The 26,532-nt window shown below is 43.0% G+C and overlaps 2 protein-coding genes across 5 annotated transcripts in view; one reads left to right on the top strand and one right to left on the bottom strand.

The window, feature by feature from the left end:
* C8H2orf88 (chromosome 8 C2orf88 homolog) overlaps positions 1-26,532 on the bottom strand; it is a 63,077-nt gene that overhangs the window by 13,430 nt on the left and 23,115 nt on the right. For 2 of the 4 annotated variants that reach the window (XM_032354177.1, XM_032354178.1), the window contains one exon: positions 24,112-24,163. The exons of 1 other annotated variant lie outside the window; for it this stretch is intronic. The gene's annotated coding sequence lies outside the window, so the exon portion shown is untranslated. Of the gene's footprint in view, positions 1-2,170; positions 2,571-24,111; positions 24,164-26,532 lie in introns of those variants that run through there. One more of the 4 variants, XM_032354180.1, reaches the window with a different exon arrangement.
* LOC116596873 (collagen alpha-1(I) chain-like) lies at positions 16,991-21,141 on the top strand. The gene is made up of 2 exons (XM_032354050.1): positions 16,991-17,099; positions 19,289-21,141. Exons 1-2 carry the CDS (start codon positions 16,991-16,993, stop codon positions 21,139-21,141), a joined length of 1,962 nt encoding a protein of 653 aa, XP_032209941.1.

Here is a 26,532-nt window from a genome sequence, read left to right as displayed (position 1 = left end):
TGTATCAGATAAAGGGCTAGTATCCAAAATCTATAAAGAACTTATGAAACTCGACACCCAAAGAACAAATAATCCAATCAAGAAATGGGCAGAGGACATGAACAGACATTTCTGCAAAGAAGACATCCAGATGACCAACAGACATATGAAAAATTGCTCCACATTACTTGGCATCAGGGAAATACAAATCAAAACCACAGTGAGATATAACCTCACACAGGTCAGAATGGCTAAAATTAACAAGTCAGGAAACGACAGATGCTGGCAATGACACAGAGAAAGGGGATGCCTCCTACGCTCTTGGTGGGAATGCAAGCTGGTGTGGCAACTCTGGAAAACAGTATGGAGGTTCCTCAAAAAGTTGAAAATAGAGCTACCTTATGATCCAGCAATCACATTACTGGATATTTACCCTAAAGATACAGATGTAGTGATCCGAAGGGGCACGTGCACCCGAATGTTTATAGCAGCAATGTCCATAATAGCCAAACTATGGAAAGAACCTAAATGCCCATCAACAGATGAATGGATAAAGATGTGGTATATATACACAATGGAATACTATGCAGCCATCAAACACCCTGAAATCCTGCTGTTTGCAATGATGTAGATGGAACTAGAGGGTATTATACTAAGTGAAACAAGTCAGTCAGAGAAAGATGATATCCTATATCTCTGATATGAGGAGTTTGAGCAGCAGGGCAAGGGTTCGTGGTGGGTAGGGAGGGAAAAATGAAAGAAGATGGAACCAGGGAGGGAGACAAACCATAGAGACTCTTAATCTCAGGAAACAAAGTGAGGGTCCTGAGGGGTTTGGAGGAAGGATAGGGCAGCTGGGTTATGGACATTAGGAAGGGTATATGCTATGGTGAGTGCTGTGAATTGTGTAAGACTGATGATTCACAGACCTGTACCCCTGAAGTAAATAATACATTATGTGTTAATATAAAATAAAAAGATGCTGAGCAACTTAAAAAAAATCTTAAAAAAAAAAAAACAAAACTGTGAGAACATTCCTTAATCACCTAGCCAGTATTTAATGAGTGTCTATTATGTGTTCAGGACCAATGTCTGTAAGTGCTTCCAAACTTACTGAACAAAATAGAGTAAGAACAAGATGATAACATTCTCAGGCTATAAGTGGTATAGATTTCCAGAGAAGGTCCTTAATTTGTTTATCCTTGCCTTAATAGGTGATACGACCTTTTTTTGTTCATGCCTCTGGCAGCTAAATAAAATGTGAGGATGACTTCCCCCCCATCACACCCTCCACTTTACCCCCCAAATCCCAAAACACACAAACACATACCCACCACAGGCATACATAAATAAAAGAAAGCTCTTTTTACTTGGTTCCCTCAATGTTACTTAGGAGCCCCAAAGCACTAAGTATAGGGTGTGTGTTAGGCCACAATTCTGGCACTTTCCTTAGGACTAGGTCTGGCCACTACTGGGTCTTCTGTTGGATCCTTCAAACAAAAGATTTAAGTTACTGCAGCCCATCACTCTGTGTTGCTTGCTTCAGCACTATGGTGTCCATCCTGAATGCAATGTCATAAAATTGAGCCTGGTGAGTGAACTTTTTGGGAATGTGCCAGGGAAGGTGTCAAAAAAGCCATAACTTGAATATGAGTTAGGTCCAAAGACAAAGCTTCTAAAATATGCTCTGGAAAGGAGTAAGCGTATAAGTCCCTGAAAGCCTATCTTAAATACTAGATGAACAGAAGTGGTTGTTACTGTTGTCCTGCTTTGTATCATATTCTAAGCCTCTAAGCAGATTTCTAAGGTGTTTTATATCTCAAGTTATGATTTAAAATGAACCCTAGCCCTGAATTAATGCAAATCTCTGTATCATTAAAAAATGATACTCTTTAAGAAGCCTTATGCATATATATACACTATTTTTCAAATTTTAATGCAGATGCAATTAATAAATAATTCATTAAAAAACATAAGAATTCATTAAAAAATAATGGAGTTCCTAATAATATTTTTCATTATTTGTCCTTATAAGAAAGACCTCTTTCTTACAAGGAGTCCATGAAAATCGGACTTTGAACAGAGGTCTTTTTCCTGGTAATATTGAGAATCAGTGACTTAGACTTTAAACTGATAACAGGATCATATGATACCAGTTCAAGTGGCAAACAGAATAAACTCTACTACTCACACAAAGAAGTAAAAGCTGGAAATACAGTAAATATGATTTTGGCCGGTGTGAAGGTTACGTGAAGAGCGCTACGGTATGGTCTTTGGTCCATCCTCGGGCACACAGACCGCACGCAGTGTGCGGCCCCTCGCCTGCAGGGCAGTGTCAGGATGGCTCTTCACGAGGTCACACTTAGGGTCCAATGTTCTCAGTGGAGAGCAGGGAGAACGAAGCTGTTAAGTGAAAGGCTGATGTCTGAGATTCTCATGAACCTGAGGAGAGCCGTGTGGTAGGACTTCGTCTGTGAGCAGCGACCTGGGTCAGACGTCATCACACAAGGTGAGCTTCTCTATAGACAACATCTAGAGTTGCCAGGGAGCATGCAAGATGTTCAGTAAGTGTCACTTCCTTTCCTTCTTAGATTGTCCCCTAGAACTAATAGTATCACATTACTTTCAGAGCTTTAGTCACTACTTTAAGATTAAAGGAAAGAGAATATAATCTAAGAATGCTGATAATGACTGTAGTTTTGAATCACTACAGTCATGTGGCAGACCGAAGGCACATATCAGTGCTTCATCGCAGTTACCTCGTCCTGCAGGTGGAGAAGAGAATGGGCGTTTCTCCCGGCCCTTCTGAGCCTGACTCTGGGTGTATGTGTGGCTTCACCTAACCAACCCTATTTATGACTGGGAGCACTGAACTTCGCTTTGCAGTAATTCTTCCAGTACTGGAAGTATGAGCCCTTGCAGGAAAATGGAGAGTAGCTTCTGACCGATTGGCTGAAAGAAAACTCGGTGGAGAAGTGATCTAGATCACCACTAAGAATGTAAAACTTTTAAACTTGATATACTAAACTCATTTCTTAGTTATGTCATGCCTTCCCTAAATGACACAGCTGCACTCGTGATGCATGAATTAAGCTAAAGTCTGCAAAATTCTGAAGCCAGTTCCTTAAGCCACTGTTGTTAAATAAAGGTGGGGTGGGGGTATGAAGAACCAGGTAGCAATGGCAAAGTATGGTCTTTGGTTTGTTACAGCTGGACTAGTCTGTAGATCCTGTAGCTGAAACTAGGAATCTGAGCTTGAATCACAACATGAAACCCAAACTAAATGTTCAGTCCTAAACTCACTGCGATCAGGAAATCATGATCCCATCCTCCTTGTATGCTAAGTCAGTTATCCCACAGACTCGACCTCACAGTGACTTATAGAATGTTTTCTTTTTTAAAAGGGTCTTCTCGTTTCCTCCCTTCTCCCTGGTATTACTACATACAGATTTTTTCCTTTTAAAAACTAACCCTTTCCTGAGTGTCCGCCTCAAGTACACTTGTTGTATAAAGGCCATTTCACCACCTGATGTTACTCTACCAGGCTCTTGGACTTCCAGGCTATAGTTACCTCCATCGCTGCACTTTCCCATTCTGCCTTATTTCCAAGTCTGTGCCCAGGCCATAACATGTGAGTTATGTTGATAGTATACTGTAGTTTACTAAGTATGCAACTGCTTTCTGCCTAAAAAAACCCCAATGTACATAACTTAAATAAAAAAATACTTTGTTAAAAACTGCTAACTACCATCTGAGCTTTCAGCGAATCGTAATCACTGAGCACAGATCACCATAACCAAAAATAATGACAAGTTCGAAATATTGTGAGAATTACCAAATGTGAAAGAAACAAATGTGAAAGGCGGGACATGGCCCCAGCACTTCTGTGCTTTCTAAAAGGAGACGGGTAATAAGCCATTGTTACTCATCTTTGCATCCCACTTCTACGTGCATAGCATAATGAAGGGCTTCCGTGAATGTTAATTGATTTAAATAATTTAACTCTACATGTTTGAAAGAAATTTCTTTAGAGGCATACCTCAGAGATACTGCAGGTTCAACTCCAGACCACTATTAAAACAAATATCACAATAAAGCAAGTGCAAAGAATGTTTTGGTTTCCCTGTACATGTGAGTTATGTTGATAGTATACTGTAGTTTACTAAGTATGCAACTGCTTTCTGCCTAAAAAAACCCCAATGTACATAACTTAAATAAAAAAATACTTTGTTAAAAACTGCTAACTACCATCTGAGCTTTCAGCGAATCGTAATCACTGAGCACAGATCACCATAACCAAAAATAATGACAAGTTCGAAATATTGTGAGAATTACCAAATGTGAAAGAAACATGATGTGAACAAATGCTGTTGGGAAAACGGCGCGGATAGACTAGCTCAACACAGGGTTGCTCAAGCCTGCAATTCGTAAACAATGCAGCGTCTACAAAGTGCAGTAAAGGGAAGCACCATCAAACAAGGCACGCCTGTGTGCTTATAGAAAGAGCAACAGAGTACATGCGACTGTGAGTTACAAACAATAGTCAAGCATCTGAGCTTTCCGGAGTAAATTACCCACCTATCTCTGTTTCGTTTGGGGTTTCTTTCTTCCTTCTTTTTTTTTTTTTTTTTTTTTTTTTTTTTAGATTATTTTGGTTTCGAGCATAGGAGAGGTGCAAAGGGTGGGGGAAGGAGGTACAAAGAAGCAGACTCCCTGCTGAGCAGAGACCCTCATGCAGGGCCCTATCCCAAGACTTTGGGATCACCCCTGAGCCAAAATCAAGATCCGGATGCTCAACTGACTGAGCCGCCAAGCTCGCCTTTCATCTCTGTGTCTGGAGCCTGCCACACTTCCGGTCCCCTTTACTCTTTCCTGGGATCTTACTGTGATTTTACGCAACAGAAAGGAATTGCTTTTCCACATTTTACAAAGTGCACTGCTGTAGAACTGAATGTAAGCAAGTTAAATATCCTGCCTGGGGAAGCACGTGGCCTTGATGACAATGCAGGACGGACTGCACTGCCGTTCTGGAACTCACATTTTGACTGTGGTGGCTTCAGGGGTCTCACTGCTGCATCACACTGCCTTTCAGATTTCATGGTCTGTGCTACATCAGATGAACCGTGTATTTATGCAACACTTTACTGTATAAACCCATTCTTCAAAAGACTTGTCTTAAAGGGGAGAGGGTGCAAAGAACACTCCCAAACACAGAGATTACGTAATCTGGTTCAAGAGCGGCCTAACAATTCATGTTGGGAGCTCTAACCCAAATATGCCACTTTTAGAAATCTAAAAGAAATGATTAAAATTGCCAACCAAAATTTACATATCAAATTTTTATGGTAGTCTTTTTATAATTAGAAAAATTGAAAATAACCTACATGTACAATGATATGAAATTTGTTATAGGTCTATGTCCTGGAATATTAGGGAGCTATTAAGTAATAGTGGTAGATAGCCTCTAAATGGCCCCCAGTAATCTCTGTCTCCTGAAATTCCCTCCCATGCCTTGTGTAATTCTCTATCTCTTAGAGCTAATGAGTCACTTCTAACCATAGAGCATAGCAAAAGTGATGACATGTCATTTCCAAGATTAAATTTCAAAGAGACCTGGCTTCTGTCTTTCACTCCTTCCCTTACTCTGATAGAAGTCAGCTTCTGTGTTGTGAGAAGCCCTACGAAGAGGCCCATGAGGCAAGGAAATGAGGGAATCCTCTGTATGGCAGTGCGTGTAAAACTGGATTGTTCCCCAGATAAGCCGTCAGGTAAGATCACAGCCCCAGCTGACACCTGTGAGAGGCCCTGAAGGAGGGGCACTTGGTTAAGCTGCACCCAAATTGCAGATCCACAGAGACTGTGAAATTAATGTTCGTAATATTCAGCCACCTAGTTTTAGGGTAGTTCATAACAAATAGATGATAACTTCTGGGGCCCCTGGATAGTTTAGTCAGTGAAGTGTCTGACTCTCGATTTCCGCTCAAGTCATGATCTCAGGGTTGTGAGACTAAGCACCACGTTGGGCTCTGCACTGGGTGTGGAACCTGCTTAAGATTCTCTCTCTCGTTCCCCCCTAACCCACCCTGCCTCAGATAAATAAATACTTTTTAAAAGAATACTTAGGATGCCCTTGAACGGACGAATGGATAAGGAAGATGTGGTCCATATACACTATGGAGTATTATGCCTCCATCAGGAAGGACGAATACCCAACTTTTGTAGCAACATGGTCTGGACTGGAGGAGATTATGCTGAGTGAAATAAGTCAAGCAGAGAGACTCAATTATCATATGGTTTTGCTTACTTGTGGAGGATAAGGAATAACATGGAGGACATGGGGAGATGGAGAGGAAAAGTGAGTTGGGGGAAATTGGAGGGGGAGACAAACCATGAGAAACTGTGGACTCTGAGAAACAAACTGAGGGTTTGGAGGGGGGGGCCTGGGGGTGGGGTGAGCCTGGTGGTGGGTATTTAGAGGGGATGCATTGCATGGAGCACTGGGTGTGGTGCATAAACAATGAATTTTGGAACACTGAAAAAAAAATAAAATAAAATTCAGGAAAAAAAGCCAAATAGTAAACAGAAGTTTAAAAGAAAAAAAAATAAAAGAATACTTAGTAACATGAAAATATACTCATATTTTAAGCTTTTAAACTACTAGTCAAATGGGTTATTTATGGCAAAACAAAAAACAGACTTTCAATAACAAAAATACTGTTTAAAAACATGTGCTTTATACTCACATATTTGTTATTTGAACTAGTAATTTCCTACAACATTACTATTCACTGAAAATATTTTCAAAACTGTTATAAAGCCTATCTTGTAATATCATATAATTTTTAAGTATAATTATTAGCTAAGAAAAGATACCAAACATGGAAAATATTACAATCTGCCTCCTAAAATATGATAGAAAAGTTTACAAAGATTAGAAGATTTATCCAAATCTTCAGAACTGATAATTTTTAAAAGCAGAAAAACATACATGTGTGATTCTAGTTTTTAAAATTTATATGATTTTAACAGAATAGAGCTAAATACAGGAAAACATAAACAGAGTTGATCTTTGGATGGTGGGATTATACATAATTTACATTTCCTCTTTATGCTTTTCTCTCCCAAATTTTTTCAAATACACATTATTTTTTATCAGAAATAAGTCTTTTTTAAAAAAACCAAACTTCTAATTTGATGAAATATGTTTTAGTTGCTTCAAACCCAGATTTAATGCTAATATGAGATTCACTACTTTGTGAAGAAAGAACAGCACTAACCCACCAATCCAAGTGCTAGTACTTGGATTAGCTAGTAAAAATACTCAAAAGGACTATAATACATCTAAGTAAAAAAAAAAAGCCATCAAACTAAGTCAAATGAGAGCGTTAAACTAATGCAGAATTGGTCAGAACCAAGCACAAGTTTGTGAGGAGATATGGTAGATGCCTCCCATGGCAGTGGTTCCAAAATATCAATATTTACAAAATGGAATACTAAAAAGCTGAACAACTCCTGTATTTCCCATAAATTCAGTATTTATCATCTGTGGTTTACCTAAATATTCCCGAATCTTACATTCTACCCTACCTATATAAACTTTGGGGTCTGCACTGTTCTATGTGGAGTGTATACTTTGCCTTTTATTAATCCTAACACTTTACGTACAGGAGGAAGGGAAAAGTTGTATGAGATTTGAGGGTTTGGTAAAATTATTTTTTGTGTGTGTGAAACTATTTCTCATTTCGTTAGTGCAGACTGTTAGTTCATCCAAGATCCTGACCAAGTTTCTTTAAAAAAAAAAAGACACCTTGATGCTCTCAGGGAAGATGACAGAGTAGGAGGATCCTAAGCTCATCTCATCCTATGGATACACCTAAATAACCCATACCTCAGTAAGAGTAACTCAAAAAATGACCCAAAGACTGGCAGAACAGACTCCTCACAGCTACACATAGAGAAGAGGCTACATCAAAAATGGTCGAAATGATGGAGATGGGGTCAGGAACCAAACTGACCCACAAAATTGTCCATAGGAGAAAGGGACACCACTCCAGGCATGGAGAGGGAAGAGGAAAGACCCCCACCCCAGGCACCTGAGGCATGGGGACCCACCCTGGAGAGAAAAATCCTCACAATATTTGGCTTTGAAAACCAGAGGGGCTTACAATCAGTGAGGCTTAATACCTGTAACTTTCAAAATCAGCTGGCTTGGGTCTGGGAAACCCAGAAGGATATAGGACACTGAGTCCTTAACCTTAAAGAGACAGCACAAGTAACAGCCTTGACATACAGCACAGAAGCAGCAGTTTGAAAAATGCCTCAGGTATATAGGAAGGAGATTTATTTACTAATCTCAGAACACATACTGGAGGGGCAGGGATCTTTAAGAGACTTCTCTAGGAACAGAGAGCTGGCAGGCACAATTTTCCTCCCTTATCCCTGATACACAGCCACCTGTGGGAATCAACATAAGCATTCTCTAACCTGGATTGCTAATAGCATGCTCCAATCTTGCTTTCTTCTGAAGTCCCATTCTCTTCAGCCCATCTTCCACAGGAGTTCTGCAAAGGGCTCAGGTCTCGTCCCACAACAGACCAGTGTAAACCTTGCTAACACCACCTGCCCCACTCCTGCATACACATATGGACCTGCCCCACTCAACCTGCTCTGAGCAGGAGTCCATCTAAAGCAAAGTCCAAGCATGGCACTGTGCAAGCAGCCCCAACAGGAGCCTGTGCCACTGCAAAGAGACTTCTGTCCTGGCAAGAAGAGAAGATAACCACACACATCAGTCCAAGTGGGACACCAGCAGGGCTGGGGAAGTTAGCTGGTCTGACTACAGGCCCCACCTACCAACAAAAGCCTGCAGTTTGGCTGCAGTAGCAGCCCTGACAAATGCCTGATTTGACCCAATTCAAGTTCAAGGTGGCCCCATACTGAGCCACTGATAACAGAGGGACCAAGCCCTGCCCACAACAGGCAAGGAGAGCTTGTAGGTGACTGCACTGAAGTGGAGGCGAATGTGGCTCAGCCACAATAGTCGGGTGCATGCAACACACACAGGAGACACCCCAGGTTCAGGCGAACAGGGAACACTGCCCTGCAAGACACTATAGGACCTCTTCCCCATAATGCCACTACTTTGATGATCAGGAGACATAGCTCACTTTCCTAACACACAGAAACAGACACAGAGAGTTAGAAAAAATGAGGAAACAGAGGAATATGTCTCAGATGAAAGAAGACAAAATCACACCAAGACAGCTAAGTGAAATGGAAATAAGCAATATGCCTGACATTCTCTATCTATTAAAGTAATGGTCATAAAGATACTCACTGGACTTGAGAAAAGAGAGGAAGATTTCAGTGAGATCTACAACAGAAAGCATTAAAAAGAATGAATCAGAGATGAAGAACTCATTAACAGAAATCAAAAATATGCTAGTAGGAATAAGTAGTAGACTAGAGGAATCAGAAGAATGGATCAGTGACCTGGAGGATGGAGTAATGGAAAGCAATCAAGCTGAACAGGAGAGAGAAAGAAGACAAAAAGTAAGAATAGATTAAAGGAATTTAGCAACATCATCAAGTGCAACAACGTTTGCATCACAGGGATTCCAGAAGGAGAAGAGAGAAAAGGGGGCAGAAAATTTATTTGAAGAAATAATAGCTGAAGACTTCCTGAATCAGGGGAAGGATACAGAAATCCAGATCCAGGAGGCACAGAGAGCCTCCAACAAAATCAACCCAAGGGGCTCTACACCAAGACACATAGTAATTAAAATGGCAAAAAGTAGTAATAGAGAATTTTAAAAGCAACAAGAGAAAAGAAAACAGTTACATATAAAGGCAACCCCATAAGGCTATCTGTTGATCTTTCAGCAGAAACTCTATCTGCCGGAAGGGAGAGAACATGATATATTCAAAGTGCTAAGAGAAAGAAAACAAAACAAAAAAACCCAGCAGCCAAGAGTACTCTATTCAACAAAGCTATCATTCAGAATAGAAGGAGTTTCCCAGACAAACAAGTTAAAGGAATTCATGACCACAAACCAGCCCTACAAGAAATGTTAATGGTGATTCTGAGTGGAAAGGAAAGGCCATAAGTAGGACTAAGGTAGGAAGAACAAAAGCAATAAAATTAAGTATATCTATAAAAAATTAGTTAAGGTAATCACAAAAGGTTGTAAAGTATGACGCCATTTAGCTAAAATGTTGTAGGTGGGGGAAGAACTAAAGAATGGGTTCAAACTTAAGCAACCACCAACTTAGTATAGATTGCTGTAAGCATAAGATGTTATACATAAGCACAAATCAAAAACCAATCATAAATATACAAAACATAAAGAGAAAGGAATCTGTGTATCACTAAAGAACGCCAATTAATCATGATAGAAGAGAACAAAAGAACTACAAATACAACCATAAAACAAGTAACAAAATGGCAATAAGTACATACTTATCAATAATTACTTTGAATATAAATAGACTAACTGTTCTAATCAAAAGACATAGGGTGACAGATGGTAAAAAACCGAGACCCATCCATATGCTGCTTACTGGAGACTCATTTCAGATCTAAAGACACATGCAGATTGAAAGTGAAGGTCTGGGAAGGAATTTTTTTTTATTAATTTATTTTTAAAATATCTTTTCAACGTAACAGTAATTCATTGTTTTTGCACCACACCCAGTGCTCCATGCAATCCGTGCCCTCCTTAATACCCACCACCTGGCTCCTCCAACCTCCCACCCCCTGCCACTTCAAAACCCTCAGTTTGTTTTTCAGAGTCCATAGTCTCTCATGGTTCACCTCCCCTTCCAATTTCCCTCAACTCCCTTCTCTGGGAAAGAATTTATCATGAAAATGGATATTAAAGAAAGCCTGGATAGCAATACTTATATAAGTCCAAACAGACTTTAAAACCAAGACTATAATTAGAGACCAAGGAGGACACGATCTAATCATAAAGAGAATAATCCAACATGAAGATGTAACAACTGTAAGTATCTATGCATCCAACACTGGAGCACCCAAATATATAAAGCAGCTATTACCAAACATAAAGTAATCAATAACAGAATAGTAACAGAATAATCATAGGGGATTTTAACATCCCACTTAAATCAATGGATCGGTCATCCAAGCAGAAAATCAACAGAGAAACAGTGACTTTGAATGACACATTGGACCAGATGAATCTGACAGATTCAGAACATTCCATCCTAAAACAGAATACATATTCTTATCAAATGTACGTGGAACATTCTCCAAAATAAGTGATACATTAGGCCATAAAACATATCTTAACAAATTCAAAAGGATCAAAGTCATACCCATGCATCTTTTCTGACCACAATGCTATGAAATTAGAAATCAACCACAAGAAAAAATCTGGAAAGAGCACAAGTAAATGGAAGTTAGATAACATGCTACTGAACAATTAATAAGTCAACCAAGGGGCGCCTGGGTGGCTCAGTGGGTTAAAGCCTCTGCCTTCGACTCAGGTCATGATCCCAGGGTCCTGGGATAGAGCCCCACATCGGGCTCTCTGCTCAGCAGGGAGCCTACTTCCTCCTCTCTCTCTGCTTGTTTCTCTGCCTACTTGTGATCTCTGCCTGTCAAATAAATAAGTAAAATCTTAAAAAAAAAAAAAAAGGTCAGCCAAGAAATCAAAGAGAAAATTAAAAAAATACATGGAGACAAGCGAGAATGAAAATACAACAGTCCAAAATCTTTGAGATACAGAACAAGCTGTTCTAAGAGGTAAGTTTATAGCAAAACTGGCTTACCCCAAGAAGTAAGAGAAATGAGCAATGGGCCTTTACACCTTAAGGAGCTAGGAAAAAAACCAAACAAAACCCAAAACCAGTAGAAGGAAGGAAATCATAAAGATTAGAACAGAAATAAATGAAATAGAAACTAAAAACCAAAACAAAACAAAACAAAACAAAAAAACCCCAATAGAACAGATCAATGAAACCCAGAGCTGTTTCTTCAAAAGGAACAATAGAATTGATAAACCTTCAGCAAACTCACAAAATAGAGAATGAGAGAGGACTCAAACAAAGTCAGAAATGAAAGAGGAATTGCAGGGGTGGTTGAATAGTCACAAGTCAATCAACATCAATAAGAGAAAGAGTAAAACCATATGATTATTTCAATAGATACAGAAAAAGCATTTGACAAAGGACAACATCCATTCATGATAAAAACTTAGTAAGTTTAGAGACAACAAAGCTCAACATATTAAAGAACATATATGAAAACCCACAGCTACCATTATACTCAATGGTGAAAAACTGAGAACTTTTACTCTAAGGTCAGGAACAAGACAAGGATGTCCACTCACCACTTCCTAGCCACAGCAATCAGAGAAGAGAAAGAATTAAAAGGTATCTAAATTGGTAAGGATGAAGTAAACTTTATTTGCAGTTGACATGATAGTGTACAAAACAAACAAACAAACAAAAAAACAAACAAAAAAACCCTAAAATGGGCACCTGTGTGTCTCAGTTGGTTAAGCATCTGCCTCCAGATCAGGTCATAATCTCAGGGTCCTAGGGTCGAACCCCATATCAGGATCCCTGATCAGCAGGGAGTCTGCTTCTCCCTCTTCCTCTGGTCCTCCCACAGCTTGTGTACTCTCTCTCTCTCTCTCTCAAATAAATAACTAAATAAATAAAATTAAGAAAAAAAAAACTCTAAAGTCTCCACCAAAAAACTGTTAGAACTGAAAAATGAATTCAGTGGGGTTGCAGGATACAGAATCAACATACAGAGAAATCCACTGCATTTCTATACACTAATAATGAAGTAGTAGCAGTAAGAGAAATTAAGAAAACAATCCCATTTAACATTCCATCAAAAATAATAAAATACCGAGGAATAAACTTAACCAAAGAGGTAAAGACCTGTACTCTGAAAACTATAAAACACTAGTGAAAGAAATTGAAGATGATACAAAGGGAAAGACATTTCATGCTCATGGACTAGAAGAACAAATAATGTAAAAATGTCTATACTACCCACACAACAATCTACAGATTTGATGTAATTCTCATCAAAATACCAACAGCATTTTTCACAGAACCAGAATAATCCTAAAATTTCTATGGAATCTCAAAAGGCTCCAAATAAGAACAGCAATATTGAAAATGAAGAACAAAACTGGAGGTATCACAATCCCAGATTTCAAGGTATACTACCAAAGCTGTAGTAATCCAAACAGGACTGTTTGGGCACAAAAACAGACACACAGATCACAGAACAGAATAGAAAACCCAGAAATAAACCCAGAAGTAAGGTCAATTAACCTTTGACAAAGGAGGCAAGAATATCCAAAGAGAAAAAGACAGTCTCCTCAAAGATGGGTACTGGGAACACTGGACAAGTACATGCGAAAAAATGAAATTGGACCACTTTCTTATACCACACACAAAAATAAACTCAAAACAGATTAAGGACCTAAATATGAGACCTGAAACCATAAAAATCTTAGAAAAGAGCACAGGCAGTAATTTGTAACTTGTCTGACATTGGCCATAACAACATCACTAATCATCAGGTAAGTACAAATCAAAACTACAATGAGCCACTACTTTACTCCTGTCAGAATGGTTAAAATTAAAAACACAAGAAACAACAAGTGTTGGCTAGGACGTGGGGTAAAAGGACGCCCTGGGCACTGCTGGTGGGAATGCAAACAGTTTAGCCACTGTGGAGGCTCCTCAGTGTGCAGTTTCCTCAAAAAATTAAAAACAGAACTATCATATGATCCAGTAATCTCACTACTGGCATTAACCCAAAGAATATGAAAACACTAATTTATAAAGATATATGCATTCCCATGTCCATTGCAGCATTATTTATAATTAGCTAAATTGTGGAATCAACCTAAGTGTCCATCAGTGGATGATGGACAAAGGAGATGTGTGTATATATGGACAATGGAGTGTTATCCCTCCATAAAAGGAATGGAATCTCACCATGTGGGTGTTACCATCCAACATAGATGGATGTAGAAAGTCTAATGCTGAGATAAAGCATTTAGAGAGTGGCAAATAACAGATGATTTCACATATATATAGTATTTAAGAAACAAAACAAAGAAAAAAAGAGACGAAAAGTCAGACTTTTAAATCATAGAGAATTACTGGTTATGAGAGGTGAGGTAGGAGGGATGGGTGAAATAGGTAAGGGTGTTAGGAGCACATAGATCATGATGAGCTCTGAGTAACACATAACCACTGGTAAGGAAAAACAAAACATTACAGAAATGCAGCAGCTGTTCTGCTGTTATTACTGTAAGATCATTACTGAATTGATAATTAGGTAAGAAGAAGGAAGACAAAATTGAAAAGGAAGGAGAAGCTGGCATTTCAGCTGAGTGTCTTAGATAACCCATGCTCCCATGTTCTGAACGGCTTCCCCAATCCCATTCATAAAAGTCTCACCCACAAGAAACACAGGAGATTCCCCCAACCTCAAAATCTTGCACAAAAGTTGAAGCCATATTCTGCAAAACAATCCTGAAAATGTAAATCCTCGTGTAATTCTGTTACAATATGAATGCATCTCTTCCCACTGGGACGGATGGTACACTTGTCTCTCTCTCTCTCTCACATGCCCATGAGTTCATGGATGTAGAGACTCTGCCTTACTCAAGCCTGAACTTTAATAAGTGGTTTCTAATCGAAGTTGATCTCACACACCTAAATCTTGGTCATTTTAATGAATCAAATTATCTTAACTGACATTTTTCTGAATCATTATTTTTTTTTTTTTTTACCTCAAATGCCATTATGGAATTTGAAAGTCAGAGTTTGAGTTAGAGATGTCAAAATATGCCACAACGATAATAAGGGCTGTTTTAAGCCAAAGGCAATTAGCTCTTTGTACCCCCTTTTTGTGAAAAAACAGTTCCCTTTGTAAAGCTGTCTCTACCTCCTTTACTGGGAGAAGAACCACTCCAGATACAATTCTTATCACCTGAGATCTTTCATTTGCTTAACAAACCTTATGAAACAGTCCTTATTTATGATATATTTCCATATATACGGTCACTTTCCATAACTTACCTCCAACCCAGGAGTCCCAAACCCCTTTTTCCTTTCTCTAGCCTCTTTCCCACAATTTATCACCCTTTCTTAAGATGATAGATAAGTCTCCCATTCTGTTCCCCTGAAGCACACTTCTCTGTGATGCCCATGGATACATGGGCCATTGTTGTCATTTTTTTTCTGCCTGTTAATCTATCATCATTTTGATTTGCAGACCCAGCCAAAAGGGTAGAGGAAGAGCTTTTCGCATCCCCTACAGATTCAAGATTAGTCTTTCTGTTACATAGTGAAACCAAATACTTAGAGCAACTAGGAGGCATAAATAATAAATTGTCTATTAAGTGCTATGCACTGAATTAAATTCCAGACAGTAGTATACGTACTTCTGAATACTGAAAAGAACACTTATTCTTATGTGGAGACATGGGAAAACACAGTGTTTAATCCATTCAGACTCTAGGTCAAAAGATCACGAATTCAGAAAGTTTTGCTCCTTAAAGTTTTATCATTCTTTCTGGATTCATATACCACATTCCTAAGGAGTCATTTATAGAGTTCCTGTTTTCTGTAGCGGATGGTGCACTATTTCAGGGTGTGGTTGGGGGGTTGCAGATGAGGTAGGGATAGAGCTGCATCTAATTTAAACATTTTTAGAGCCCTCTTTTTCCTAATGGATTTCATTTCTCACTAACCCCAGGAAATTTCCTCTCCATTAAGTTATTCTTTCATGCACACACCCATGCTCATTTTCTTCCCCTGGCTTCCCTTGCGTTGAAACACACCACTTCTCCCTTATCTGCACCCAGCATTCCTTCCCTCTTCCCTGCTTAAATTAAATCTCTACTATCTCCACGTCTAGAGAAGTCCCATCTCCTTTGTGCAGACTTCTGGAACTCCTCCAACCCTTACTCAGAATTCTCTTTTCTAACTGATGTCCACTTTATTGGTTTAATTTTTAAGTGCTGTCTCCTCAAATGAAATTAAATATTCCTCAAAGGCAGTAGTCATTTCTCCTTTTGTTAATTGGCACAGAATAGTTCTTATATCAAGGCCCTTAATAAATGCCAATTAAATCTTGGCTATTTTTTAAATAGCCATGTGCGTCAATGTGTATTAGATGTTGGGAATAAAACTGTGAACTATAAGAGTTCTATTTCTTTCAGGACACTTAAAAGCAAAGTTCACAAACTCAAGGTAGTGTTGGGCTGGAGTCTTGCTTGGCCAGCACAGTGTTTAAACTGTTCTGAATGAGAGTAGTTCTAAGCCAGTATTCGCTCCCCGGTTCACAAGGCTCTGTCACTCCCTTGTGTCTAGCACCTAGCCAGCTTTCCTAATGCATGTCACCGTAAGCCCTTGTGAAACATCTGAAGGGGAGAGAACCCATGACCCAAATTAGCCACTTTGCAGGTAGATTATTTTGAGCTGAAGGCAATTAAGACCTAGCAGATTCAAGAAAAACTCTGAACTCTCCTTTAACTACTCAAAAGAATTGAGATAGGGAGGCTGGTTTAGAAAGAGGCTGTCACCAGAAATAAATGTTATGTGAATGACCTATCTATATGGCAGATAAACATCTAATCGGCAAATATCTGCTCTTCTGATCATCCTGTCAGTTACCCTCCTCTCCTTTGACCTCAGGTCACTATCTCGTTCCCTGGCTCGGGATGGCACAGAAGCCTCAACTGCCCAACTGATGACTGGGTCTCATACTCTTATAGGGCTCCTCTATGGGTCAAATGAAGCTTGTTTTTTCCCTGTTAATCTGTTCTATATCAATTTATCAGCCAAAGAACCTATAAGGTCAGAGAAAAAAAATTTCCTAGCACATCCTTAATTCACAACTTTTCATTTATAAGCAATAAATTAAGTCGCAAAGAACAGGCTCCTCCTATCTCAGACACTGACTCGAGTGTCTGACTCCCCCAACTATCAACATCGTAATTTCGGAATGACTGCTTATGTTTCCCACCATGAACTGCTACCTGCCGCTCCTAAATACATGTACTATGCAAAACAGGATCCAGTTAAAAGAAAATTCCCGAATCCAAGGGCAGATGGTATATTAATTAGAAAACAACAACAGCAACAGAACTTCTCAGCAACTGTTTCGCTTTCTTAAAAGCAAATGATTTTATGCAGCAAAGGACAGAGAAACCTCATTAAGAGAGAACCAAGGTACAAGCAGAAAAGGTCACTTTATAAGAATTTATGTCTTCAAATTCTAGTGACTTATATTCCATGGAGAGCCTGCAGATGGAAACACAGAAATATTTTGATAACCTTTGGAAAAGATGAAGAAGAGACATCTCACAAAACTAGAGACTCAAACACTTTTTTTCCCCAGTTTTTTTTCCAAAATCTAAAACAGAAGGAAATTAGAATCCCTAGGTATTACAGACCAGTTAGTTTAATACTGATTTCTGGCAAAATTCAAGGTTTAATCAGTAAACAGGGACTATTTAGATGGAAAAGACCAGGGATTTCTAGAAACTAGAAGTTCAGTAAGAATTAGTCATTTTTAAACTAACACCATTTACTTCTGTGATAGATTCAGGATACTCAAGATGTTTATTTTTAGCAAAACATTTGATTAAAATTTTCCTCATGTCATCTTATGAAGAAACCGACCTACAGGTTAGAAGAGTTTGATTACTAGGGAGGATGTGCTAATGGAGTTCAGCTGACCACTGTCTGGTCTCAGCAATATCTCCCAAAGGCCAACTATGTCCCCAACCAGGACTGCACCTGGTACTTTCAGTACATTACTTTCAATTCTAACAAGCACCCTGAAAAGCAAATGTTACTAGCCTGATTCCATTGATATGGAAAATAAGTTTCTCAAGGTCACAAAACTAGTTAAGTATCCCAGGCCAAGCTCTAAAACCTGCCTCCAGAGGTTCAGGACCATTTTCCACTGTGCCACACAGGCTTCCACCGGAGTCTCCATGGCAAAAGGAACTGTTTCATGTATTATTAATAACTTGAATGTCTGGAGAACAAACCCACCAAATGTGCGGGTGACATACAACTGGAAGGAACAATTAATATGATGAATGCCGCTGTCAGGACTGAAACATATCTAGCAAGCTGGAAATTGGAGAAAGGCTTAAAGTAACAGAAGAGAAAAAAATGTTCACGAAATTTTTAAGGATATAGTTAAAAAGTTAGTAAAGCCTACCTTGATAGCAATGTGTGTGGGCCGGGGGTGGGGGGAGAGGCTGGTGGTTGGTGAGAATTTTAGTCAACCATGGGGTATTTACTCCATAAGACATCAAGCGTTATGGGACGCCTGGGTGGCTCAGTGGGTTAAGAGCTGCCTTCAGCTCAGGTCATGATCCTAGCCTCCTGGGATTGAGTCCCACATCGGGCTCCTTGCTTGGCAGGGAGCCTGCTTCTCCCTCTGCCTCTGCCTGCCTCTCTGACTGTGCTTGCTCTCGCTCCTCTCTGACAAATAAATAAATAAATAAAATCTTTTTTAAAAAAAGAAGACAATTAAGCGTTAGATGGTTTAGTTTGAAGATGGAAAGTCATTGCACTCTGCACTGTTCAGGTTAGATTAGAGTATGGAATTCAATTTGGGGCTAAGAATTTTCAGCACAGAGAAGGGTCTTAAGGAAGGAAGGAAATATAAAAGCAATGATTAGTGATAACTAATACTTACTGGCTTCTAGGTACTCTGCTAAGTAGTATGTGTATATTATCTCTTTCAATTCTCACAATAATTCCACGGGTAGCTAGAGCCTCCAATCATTCCCATTTTATAGACAAGGAAGCTGAAGCTCAGGGCTCTGAAAGGCTATACTCTGTACTACTTTAGACTTTTCATTTCTTAGCTATTTCTTGGTCATAGACTCTTCACATGGACGGAAGTTTTAGAGATCTTTCTGCTGAAAAATGTTCCATATAATTCCACAAGCTGGAAGACTACTGGCTAATGAGTAACAGGGTAAGAAAGCCGCTGTCGTTTCAGCGCAAACAAAGCCTTCCTGACGGTCACAGAAAGAAGGGGGTACCGCAGAGGTGGTGAGCTCCCCGTCACTGCGGGCGCGATGAAAACGCGGCCTGTCGGGCATCATTGAAATGGGCTGGAGGCTGGTCTGGTTTTCACCTCCATCTTTCGCTACAAGACGGTGGGCCCGATAGGTAATTCGGCGATTTCTGTTCGGTGGCAACACAAGAAGTTAAAACCTGCAGATACTGGTTTTCCAGCCCATTTTGCTGACATGTAGACGGGACACTTAAACAGTGTCGTTCTCCGTCTACGCCTGGCAGCCGGATCAGGGACGTGACCGCGACCTACCCCGGAGGAAAAGGGTCATATTCAACCGTGGATCGGGGCGCGACTTACATTCGTTCTCCGTCCCGGCGCGTCCTGGGTCACAGCAGCAGACGCCACGCGCCGGACCCGCGAGCTGGAGTCCGGGACGGGCGCCTCCCCGGCTCGTCCCCGTGTGCAGTGTGGTCGCGCACGGCCCGGGGAGCGACAGGACCGCAGCACCAAGCCCCACCGCCCCGCTGCTCCGACCCTCAGCGGGCGGCCGGGGCGCCTCCAGGTCCGCTCGGGTCCCCACGTGCCCCGCGAGTCGCCGCAGGCGCCCCCCGGCTCCCCCCTCCTCAGGGCCCGGCGCGAGCCCGCGCTCACCGTGGTCGCCGGGCGAAGGGACAGCGGGCGCCCCGGCCAGCGGCGGGTCCGGTACCGAAGCCTCCGTCCGGCCTCAGCGCGCGGCGAGGACGAACCCGCGGCCCCGGGGGCTGCCGTTCCCCGGGCTCGGGGCTGCCGGCCGGGGCTGCGCTCCTCCGGGAGGGCGGCCGGACGCTCTGTCCGCGGCGCCGGTCCCCGAGGCCGCCCGGAACGGCGAAGCGCACGGCCGCGCCCACACCGACGGCCCCCGCGCCGGCCGACCCCTCCCGTCACCCGCGCGGCGCACGGCCGGGGCAGCCGCGGGCCCGGGGAGCCATCGGCGCGGGGCGGGCTGCGGCCCGCGCGGTCCCCGAAGCTCCGGCGCCGCCTCCCCGCCCGCGCGCGGCTCCCTGGAGCAGCGGCGCTCGGAGGACGGGGTGTCCTTCGGCCCAGCTCCGCGCCCCGGGCCCCTCCTCCCGCCGCCGCCGCCGCGCCCGCCGCGCGCTCCTCGCGGGTTCGCGCCCCGCACCAGCCGCCGGGCCCGCGGGTGGCGGACGACCGGCGCTCGGCTCCCGGGCGCGTCCTCCGCGGGCTGCGGTCAGGTGGGCGGGCTCCGGGCGGGGGCTCCCGGCGGGGGCTCCGGGCGGGGGCGGGGCCACCCGCGCCCGCGCTCCCACCCCCGCGTGCGGCTTCCTGCCCCGCGGGAAACCAGACCCCAAAGTTCCCGGAACGCGGGAGCGAGCAGCCCCCAACCCCGGCCCGCGTCTGAGCCCGCGGAGCTGCGGGCTGCGCGGGGCTCGGCCCGGGTGACCCGGGGGGCTGCCCTGAGGCCTGGGCGCGGGCCGGGCCGAGCTGGCTGCGGGGACGGTGCGGGCGCCGGGAGCTGTGCGCTCCCCGCGTCCTTCCCGGTGACGGCCCCAACCCGCGGGGCCCCGAGCCCTCACTGCTCGCAGGGGCGCCGGGACTCGGCGCTGCCCCTGCTCGCCCGGGACGGTGCGGAGCCTGGTTCAAGAGCCCGCGGCTGCTCGCGCTCCGCTGCGGAGACACTCAGAACCGGGTTCGGGTTCGCTCCTCAGAACACAGCACCTCGGCGCAAACCCGTCTCCCGCTCCTCCGACCGCGGATGTCCCCCGCGACGGGCCAGGGCCGGCGGTGTCCTCCCGCACTGGCCCGCGGGCCGGCCGGCTCCGAGCGGCGGTAGCAGGGACCGCGGCTCCCGTGCGTTGCACGGCGCGCTGCTCGGCGGGGTCTGCTCCCGGGGACACCCTGGGGGCCTCTCGGACCCCGCGGCTGCACGACGGCGAGAACGAGCCGAACCGCCCCACGATCCGGACACCAGCCGACCGCCAGCTCTCGGGACGCGCACGAGCATCCCTGCGCCCCCAGACCCCGGAGCCCTTGACGGCAAAGATCGGACAAGGTGTACGCAGCACCTGCCGGATTTCAGACGAGCCGCGCCTTATTTATTGCTTAATTAACTACGGTGACGGCGCTGTACAATACGGGAGCCCCCGAATGTGACTTTCCGTCGTGAGAACGTGACTAGTGGAACTAGAGCGGGTGGGAATACACCCACACGGATCCGGCGGGCAAGCGTCCCATTTTAATATAAGGAAACTGATGGCACGAATACCAGCAAATCCTTAGTTCTACATATTCCGGGCGTATCATGCTGACTAATTAGGGTCAAAAGCAAGGAGCCCCCTTTAGGCGGGCTTCTCACGACGGCATCTCGTCGCTTGCTCTCCTGCTTTCCCAGCACTAAGCCGTTCCCAGCCTCGTGCTGGAATGATCCATGAGGCCTCTGGGGTCCCTGCCCGGAGAGCAGTGTCAGCCCTTGATGTGCTCCAGGCGAGAAAAGAGAAATTCAGAAATTTCTTTCTTCCCAGTGTTTTCCTTCCCAGTTACAGGGAAGAGGCGGGCATGGAAAGGGCCCTGGATCCCACTGGAAGAGAATGACGCACCCAGGCGTCCTTTCTTTCACTTGGTTCGGAGACTCACGGGATCGTCCTTGCCAAGGGTCAGCTGTCCCCTGCCCCTTTGGCTTCAAGAATGAATGAGCCCACGCGGGAGCGGCTGTGCTAGGCCTCCGGGCCCCAGGTGGGTGGCAGCTGTCACGCTGGCTGTGGCTCCCTCAGAGCCAGGCAGGCTCCCCTCCCTCGTCGTGAGGCTAGCCCAGACGCAGAAAAACCCCGAAGCAGGGCTCTGCTGCTTCTCCGCGCGACCTCCCCAGACGCCCCCCCCCCCGCCCAGAACCCCAAGTCTGAGACAGCTGGCAGGCGGGGCGGCGGGCAGTGGGGCTTCCCTGGGGCTCCTGGGCAGCTGCCCCGCTCTGCCAGCAGGACCGGGCCTACTCCCAGCCAAGATGTCCAAGGTTGCAGGAGCAACTGCTTCTCCAAATGCTTTTGGGAAAGAACCTGCCTCCAGCCTTAGAATGTCAAAAGATCAGTGAGGCCTTGCCTCTCCTCAGGACCGCAGGCCATGCTTTGGTCAAGACCCTGCCATTGTAAGAGCCAGAGGCAAGATGGCTCGGGGGACCCTGTCGGCCCCCCCACCCCCACTCCAGCATTTCCTCCTGGCTCCAACAAGATGGGCAGGCGGGAGCCCAGGCTCTTCAGGCTGCTGACAGACCAGACTGTAGGATTTTGAAAGTGTCGGAGAACAAAGTGAGAGAGAAGAGGAAGGACCCAAACACAGCCTGACTTGAATGTGGTAGGGTGAGGTAGGGGTAGGCTGAGGGCACCTGGGTGCAAGTGTTTAGTGGGTTTTCTTTTTGCCAGAAGGGCATGGAAAGTAAGATAAAAACAGTAATGATGGAATACTAGAATCTGAACACACGCAATCTGAGCCCAGAACCCACTCGGTTGACAGCAAAGAGCTACTGAGCTGGACTGAGGCCAGAGAGTAAACTTGAAATTAACAGAATTGAATCAAGGCACCCCTCCCCCCCTTTACCCTGGTAAAGAAATCCCATTTCCAACCCCAGTCCCTGTAAACTTCCACTTCCACTCTGGACAGACAGGTCGGAGAGAGGTAGGCAGCTGACTCCCTCCACTGGTTTCTCCACTTACACTCTGGAACGCCTCTGACTTCCATTTCTGCTGCAGGTGGACAGTCAGAGCGTAGGTCTCTGGGAGAAGCAAGAGAGGGCGAACTACTGAGGCAGAAGAAACCTAAAAGAGCTCTGACTGGTGAGATGGCCCCTGTCAGGAGGGATCTGGTCGCCAGGATTCACCTGCCACTGGGGCTCTTACTAGCCTACCAGAGACTCAAATGTCTTCCCTTGTTTACTTACAATGAAGTGATGAGGACAGGACACAAAAATGGAACAGTAGGTGAATGTTCATATAGAGGCTAGAGTGTGCTTGTCCATTGAAGAGTTATGAAAGTCACAGAAGCCATATAGAAAGGGTAAAAAATGACTAAGGAGACAGAAAAAAATTACCTTATTATATAGCATTATGGGATATATACTGAGAGAATAGCACCCAGATAGGACCTATGAGAAAACTCATTTTGATGTTTTGATTTTCATAATAATAATGCTATGTTAAGATAAAAATAATAATGCTTTTTAAAATGTTTATAAAAATAATAATTCTACCTCCTCATTTCTCATCAATAGTCCACTAGTCTAGGGGGAAAAAAACCTTCTTAGTGGTTGCTGGCTACGTGGCTATTTCCCACATATATTTTCAGTGATTCAGGTTTTGTGAACTCTTTTTTATGTTTAGGGTAAAATGGTGTCTCTAAAACTTATGTTGTACATGCTAAGATATTTTAGATTTGGCTGAGAGACCAGATAACTAGTAGGCGACAGACACATATTCATGTCAGACCCTAGACTAGGGTTTTAGGATGCAGATCTATTAAAAAAAAAAAAAAAGGAAAAAATCAGCAGCAGAAATGACATATTGATTCTTTAACTTTTTGTAGCCCAAGACCCATCAGTACATTTCTTGATGAAGCACTAGCTAGCTGTAGATATGAAAGTGGTGTCATCTTGTGGTCCTAAAACTTTTTCTGTGCCCTTGTAATCCTCCTGGTGGTTCCCGTGCCACAGCAGGCTTCGGAATCTCATTACAAACCTTAATCACACTGTTGTGAATGACCTATGCTTGTTTAGGATTTTCTCAGAACCAAAGAACAAATTATAAGATTACCTGACCAGGAAAATAGGTGAAAATGTAAATTAAACCTCCTAGGAGAGTCTCTTTTTTTTTGACATTTTAATATGTATCAGAATATGTTTAAAAGTTCTTATACCCAAAATAAATTTTCAAAGCTGCATTTTAGGCTATTCAAGTCTTATTCATTATGTCACAGGAATGAGAAATGATTTATATTATCTTCCTCATATGAAAGACAAGAATCCAGTCACCTCTCAGACCTCCTCTTTGCCTGAAGAAAAATGTTTCACTTTTTCTCACAGGATTTCTTTTACTCACATTTCTCAGGCTTCTCTAGACCCACTGTTGTTCTCCAGCTGTAATTAAATGTCTGTCAATGCAAACAAGGGAAAGTTCCAAATAAGAGTTTAACTAGTGCAGAGCATTAGATAGAGTATTATGGAACAGTATTTCCCAACCGTGTATTCTATAGTCCAGTTCTGTTCATTAACAGCTAGATGGACTGTCACCTGTGCCATCGACCTATTCTCAATTGTCTCATTTTTCCTTTAAGTTCTACATTCTCAGTTTTGGTACTGTGGGGGAAAAAAGAAGGAGAAGGAGAAGGAGAAGGAGAAGGAGGGGGAGGGGGAGGAGGAGGGGGAGGGGAGGGGGAGGGGGAGGGGGAGGAAGAAGAAGAAGAAGAAAGAAGAAAGAAGAAGAATCGAAACTTCCCGCCATTGTCCCTCGCGGAGCCAATAGGAAGAGCGGGGCCTCGCTGGGGAACACCGCCGACCGCAGCAGGAGGAAGACAGGCCTTTCTTCTCCCCTGGCAACGGCCCAGCCAATGAGAGACTTTGCTACTCAGCCAATGAACAGCCACTGTACTTGGGACTTGCAGTTTACTCGAATGGGCTTTTTTTCTATACCAGCCTTCCCAACTAGCCTCTTTCTTCTGTAAGGTTCTCCTTTGTTCTCTGGGCTTGTCTGTGGCTTTGCTGTAGCTGGCTTGTGCCAGGTTGTAATTGTCTAGCTCTTCTTGAATAAACACATTTTTGCTAGTTAAAAACCGGCAGTTTTATTTTTAAGGTTAACAGTCTTTAAATTTGCTAATGTAAAATAAATAAGTAAATAAATTTGCTGATGTATATTTGTCAGTAAATGAGGCTCCTTGTACCTGTGGAGGATCGGTCTGAAGCTCTTTACACTAATAAAATATATTTTGGAGTCTCTAAATCCCTATCAGCACTCTGTTTCTCTTGTATAAGTAGATTTAGCACTCCCCCTACTCCACAACGGTAGAAATGTCTGGAAATAAATAAGCATCTTTTTTTTTTTTTTTAATTACTGTTGCCGTCTTTAATGGTTACGTATATTTCTTCTCTCCCCTATATTCTCCGCATCGTGAGGACAGGAACCACGTTCTTTATGTATTCTATTTGCTTATTTCTAGTGCCTGGCATATGGAAAGCAGTCAGTGTTTGCTGAATTGAACATCCTCACTCTGCTGTGGTGCTTACTATGTTTTTGTCCCATTTGAAACAAAGAAAAACTATATTAACTTAGATCCATGAGTCTGAGCTTCTTTAAGTGGTCAACCTATGTTTATTTGGACAATCATTTCTGGCATTGAGATGGGGCAAACTTCTTTTGCATACAATGTGGGTATAAGACATTTAAAACCAGATAAATACTGCAATCATTGAGCAAAAATTTACTATTTAAAACATCATATTGTATTGTATGTTTTTTGCTTAGGGCATATGTGTCTTCCAACATGATTGATCCATTTTCTGAATAGCCTGTTTGTTAAAAATAATCTGTCCCAGTTTCATCAAAATAGCTCAGCTTCCATCTTGGAATTCTGTATTTTCACATATCTATTAGTTTCTAATTTTTATTATTCCCATTTTAAGGTATATTTAGCAAATTCTTAGCTTTAATATAAAAGCTATTAAACCTTCAAATGCTTATTTAAGAAGTTAAGGGTATTAGAATAGATACTTGAGGGGTATTCGCATGGACAAGGGACTTAATTTAGATTGTTCTGGTGGGAAGTTCTGGAACCACCAAGAAGAAATCACAGGAGGCAGATCTGGCTTTAATTAAAAAAGGATTTCTATTGGTTAGAGTTTACAACAAGACGGAATGATTTGTGGGCTTCCTCTTAAACCAGAAATTAGATAACCTATCTGGGATGCTGTAATGAAGATTTTTAAAAAGAATAGCAAAATTCCATATCCTGTAAGATAAGTCCTCCAAAGCCAGGATTCTATAATTTAGGAGTTGTTTTGCAAATTGAAGACATGTGAGCTGGCCTTTGGAATGCACCCAGCACTAAGGCATTAACTTGATATCCTACTGTGTGTGCCCTCTACAAGGACAGAGACAGCTCTGGTATAGTTGTTGGCTAAGGAAGCAGTTTATCATCTTGTAAAGATTTTCCTTAAAGAGCAAATGTACTACCAAATGTTGTATAAATTGGTACTCATGGAAGAATTCTAGCTAATTGGACATAAGCAACAGTCTATCCACATGGGGATATTTTAGGGCTTGTGAAGTTTCACTTAAGGGATAACCTTGTCTGATGGAGTGGGGAGCTACTGAAACTTAGAGCTAATAATGGCAATTACTATTTACTGAGCACCTACTATGTGCTGGGAACCATAATAGCCTTCTCCATGCTATCTCATTTAATTCTTACACTAGCACCTTGAGGTATGTGTAATTTGTTTGAAATATGAAGAAATGGAAAAAATA

This window comes from Mustela erminea, chromosome 8, assembly GCF_009829155.1.
Source record: "Mustela erminea isolate mMusErm1 chromosome 8, mMusErm1.Pri, whole genome shotgun sequence".
NCBI classification, from domain to species: Eukaryota; Metazoa; Chordata; class Mammalia; order Carnivora; family Mustelidae; genus Mustela; species Mustela erminea.
The sequence above is the reverse complement of the archived record's forward strand: the minus strand, read 5'-3'. Positions and strand labels throughout refer to the sequence as shown.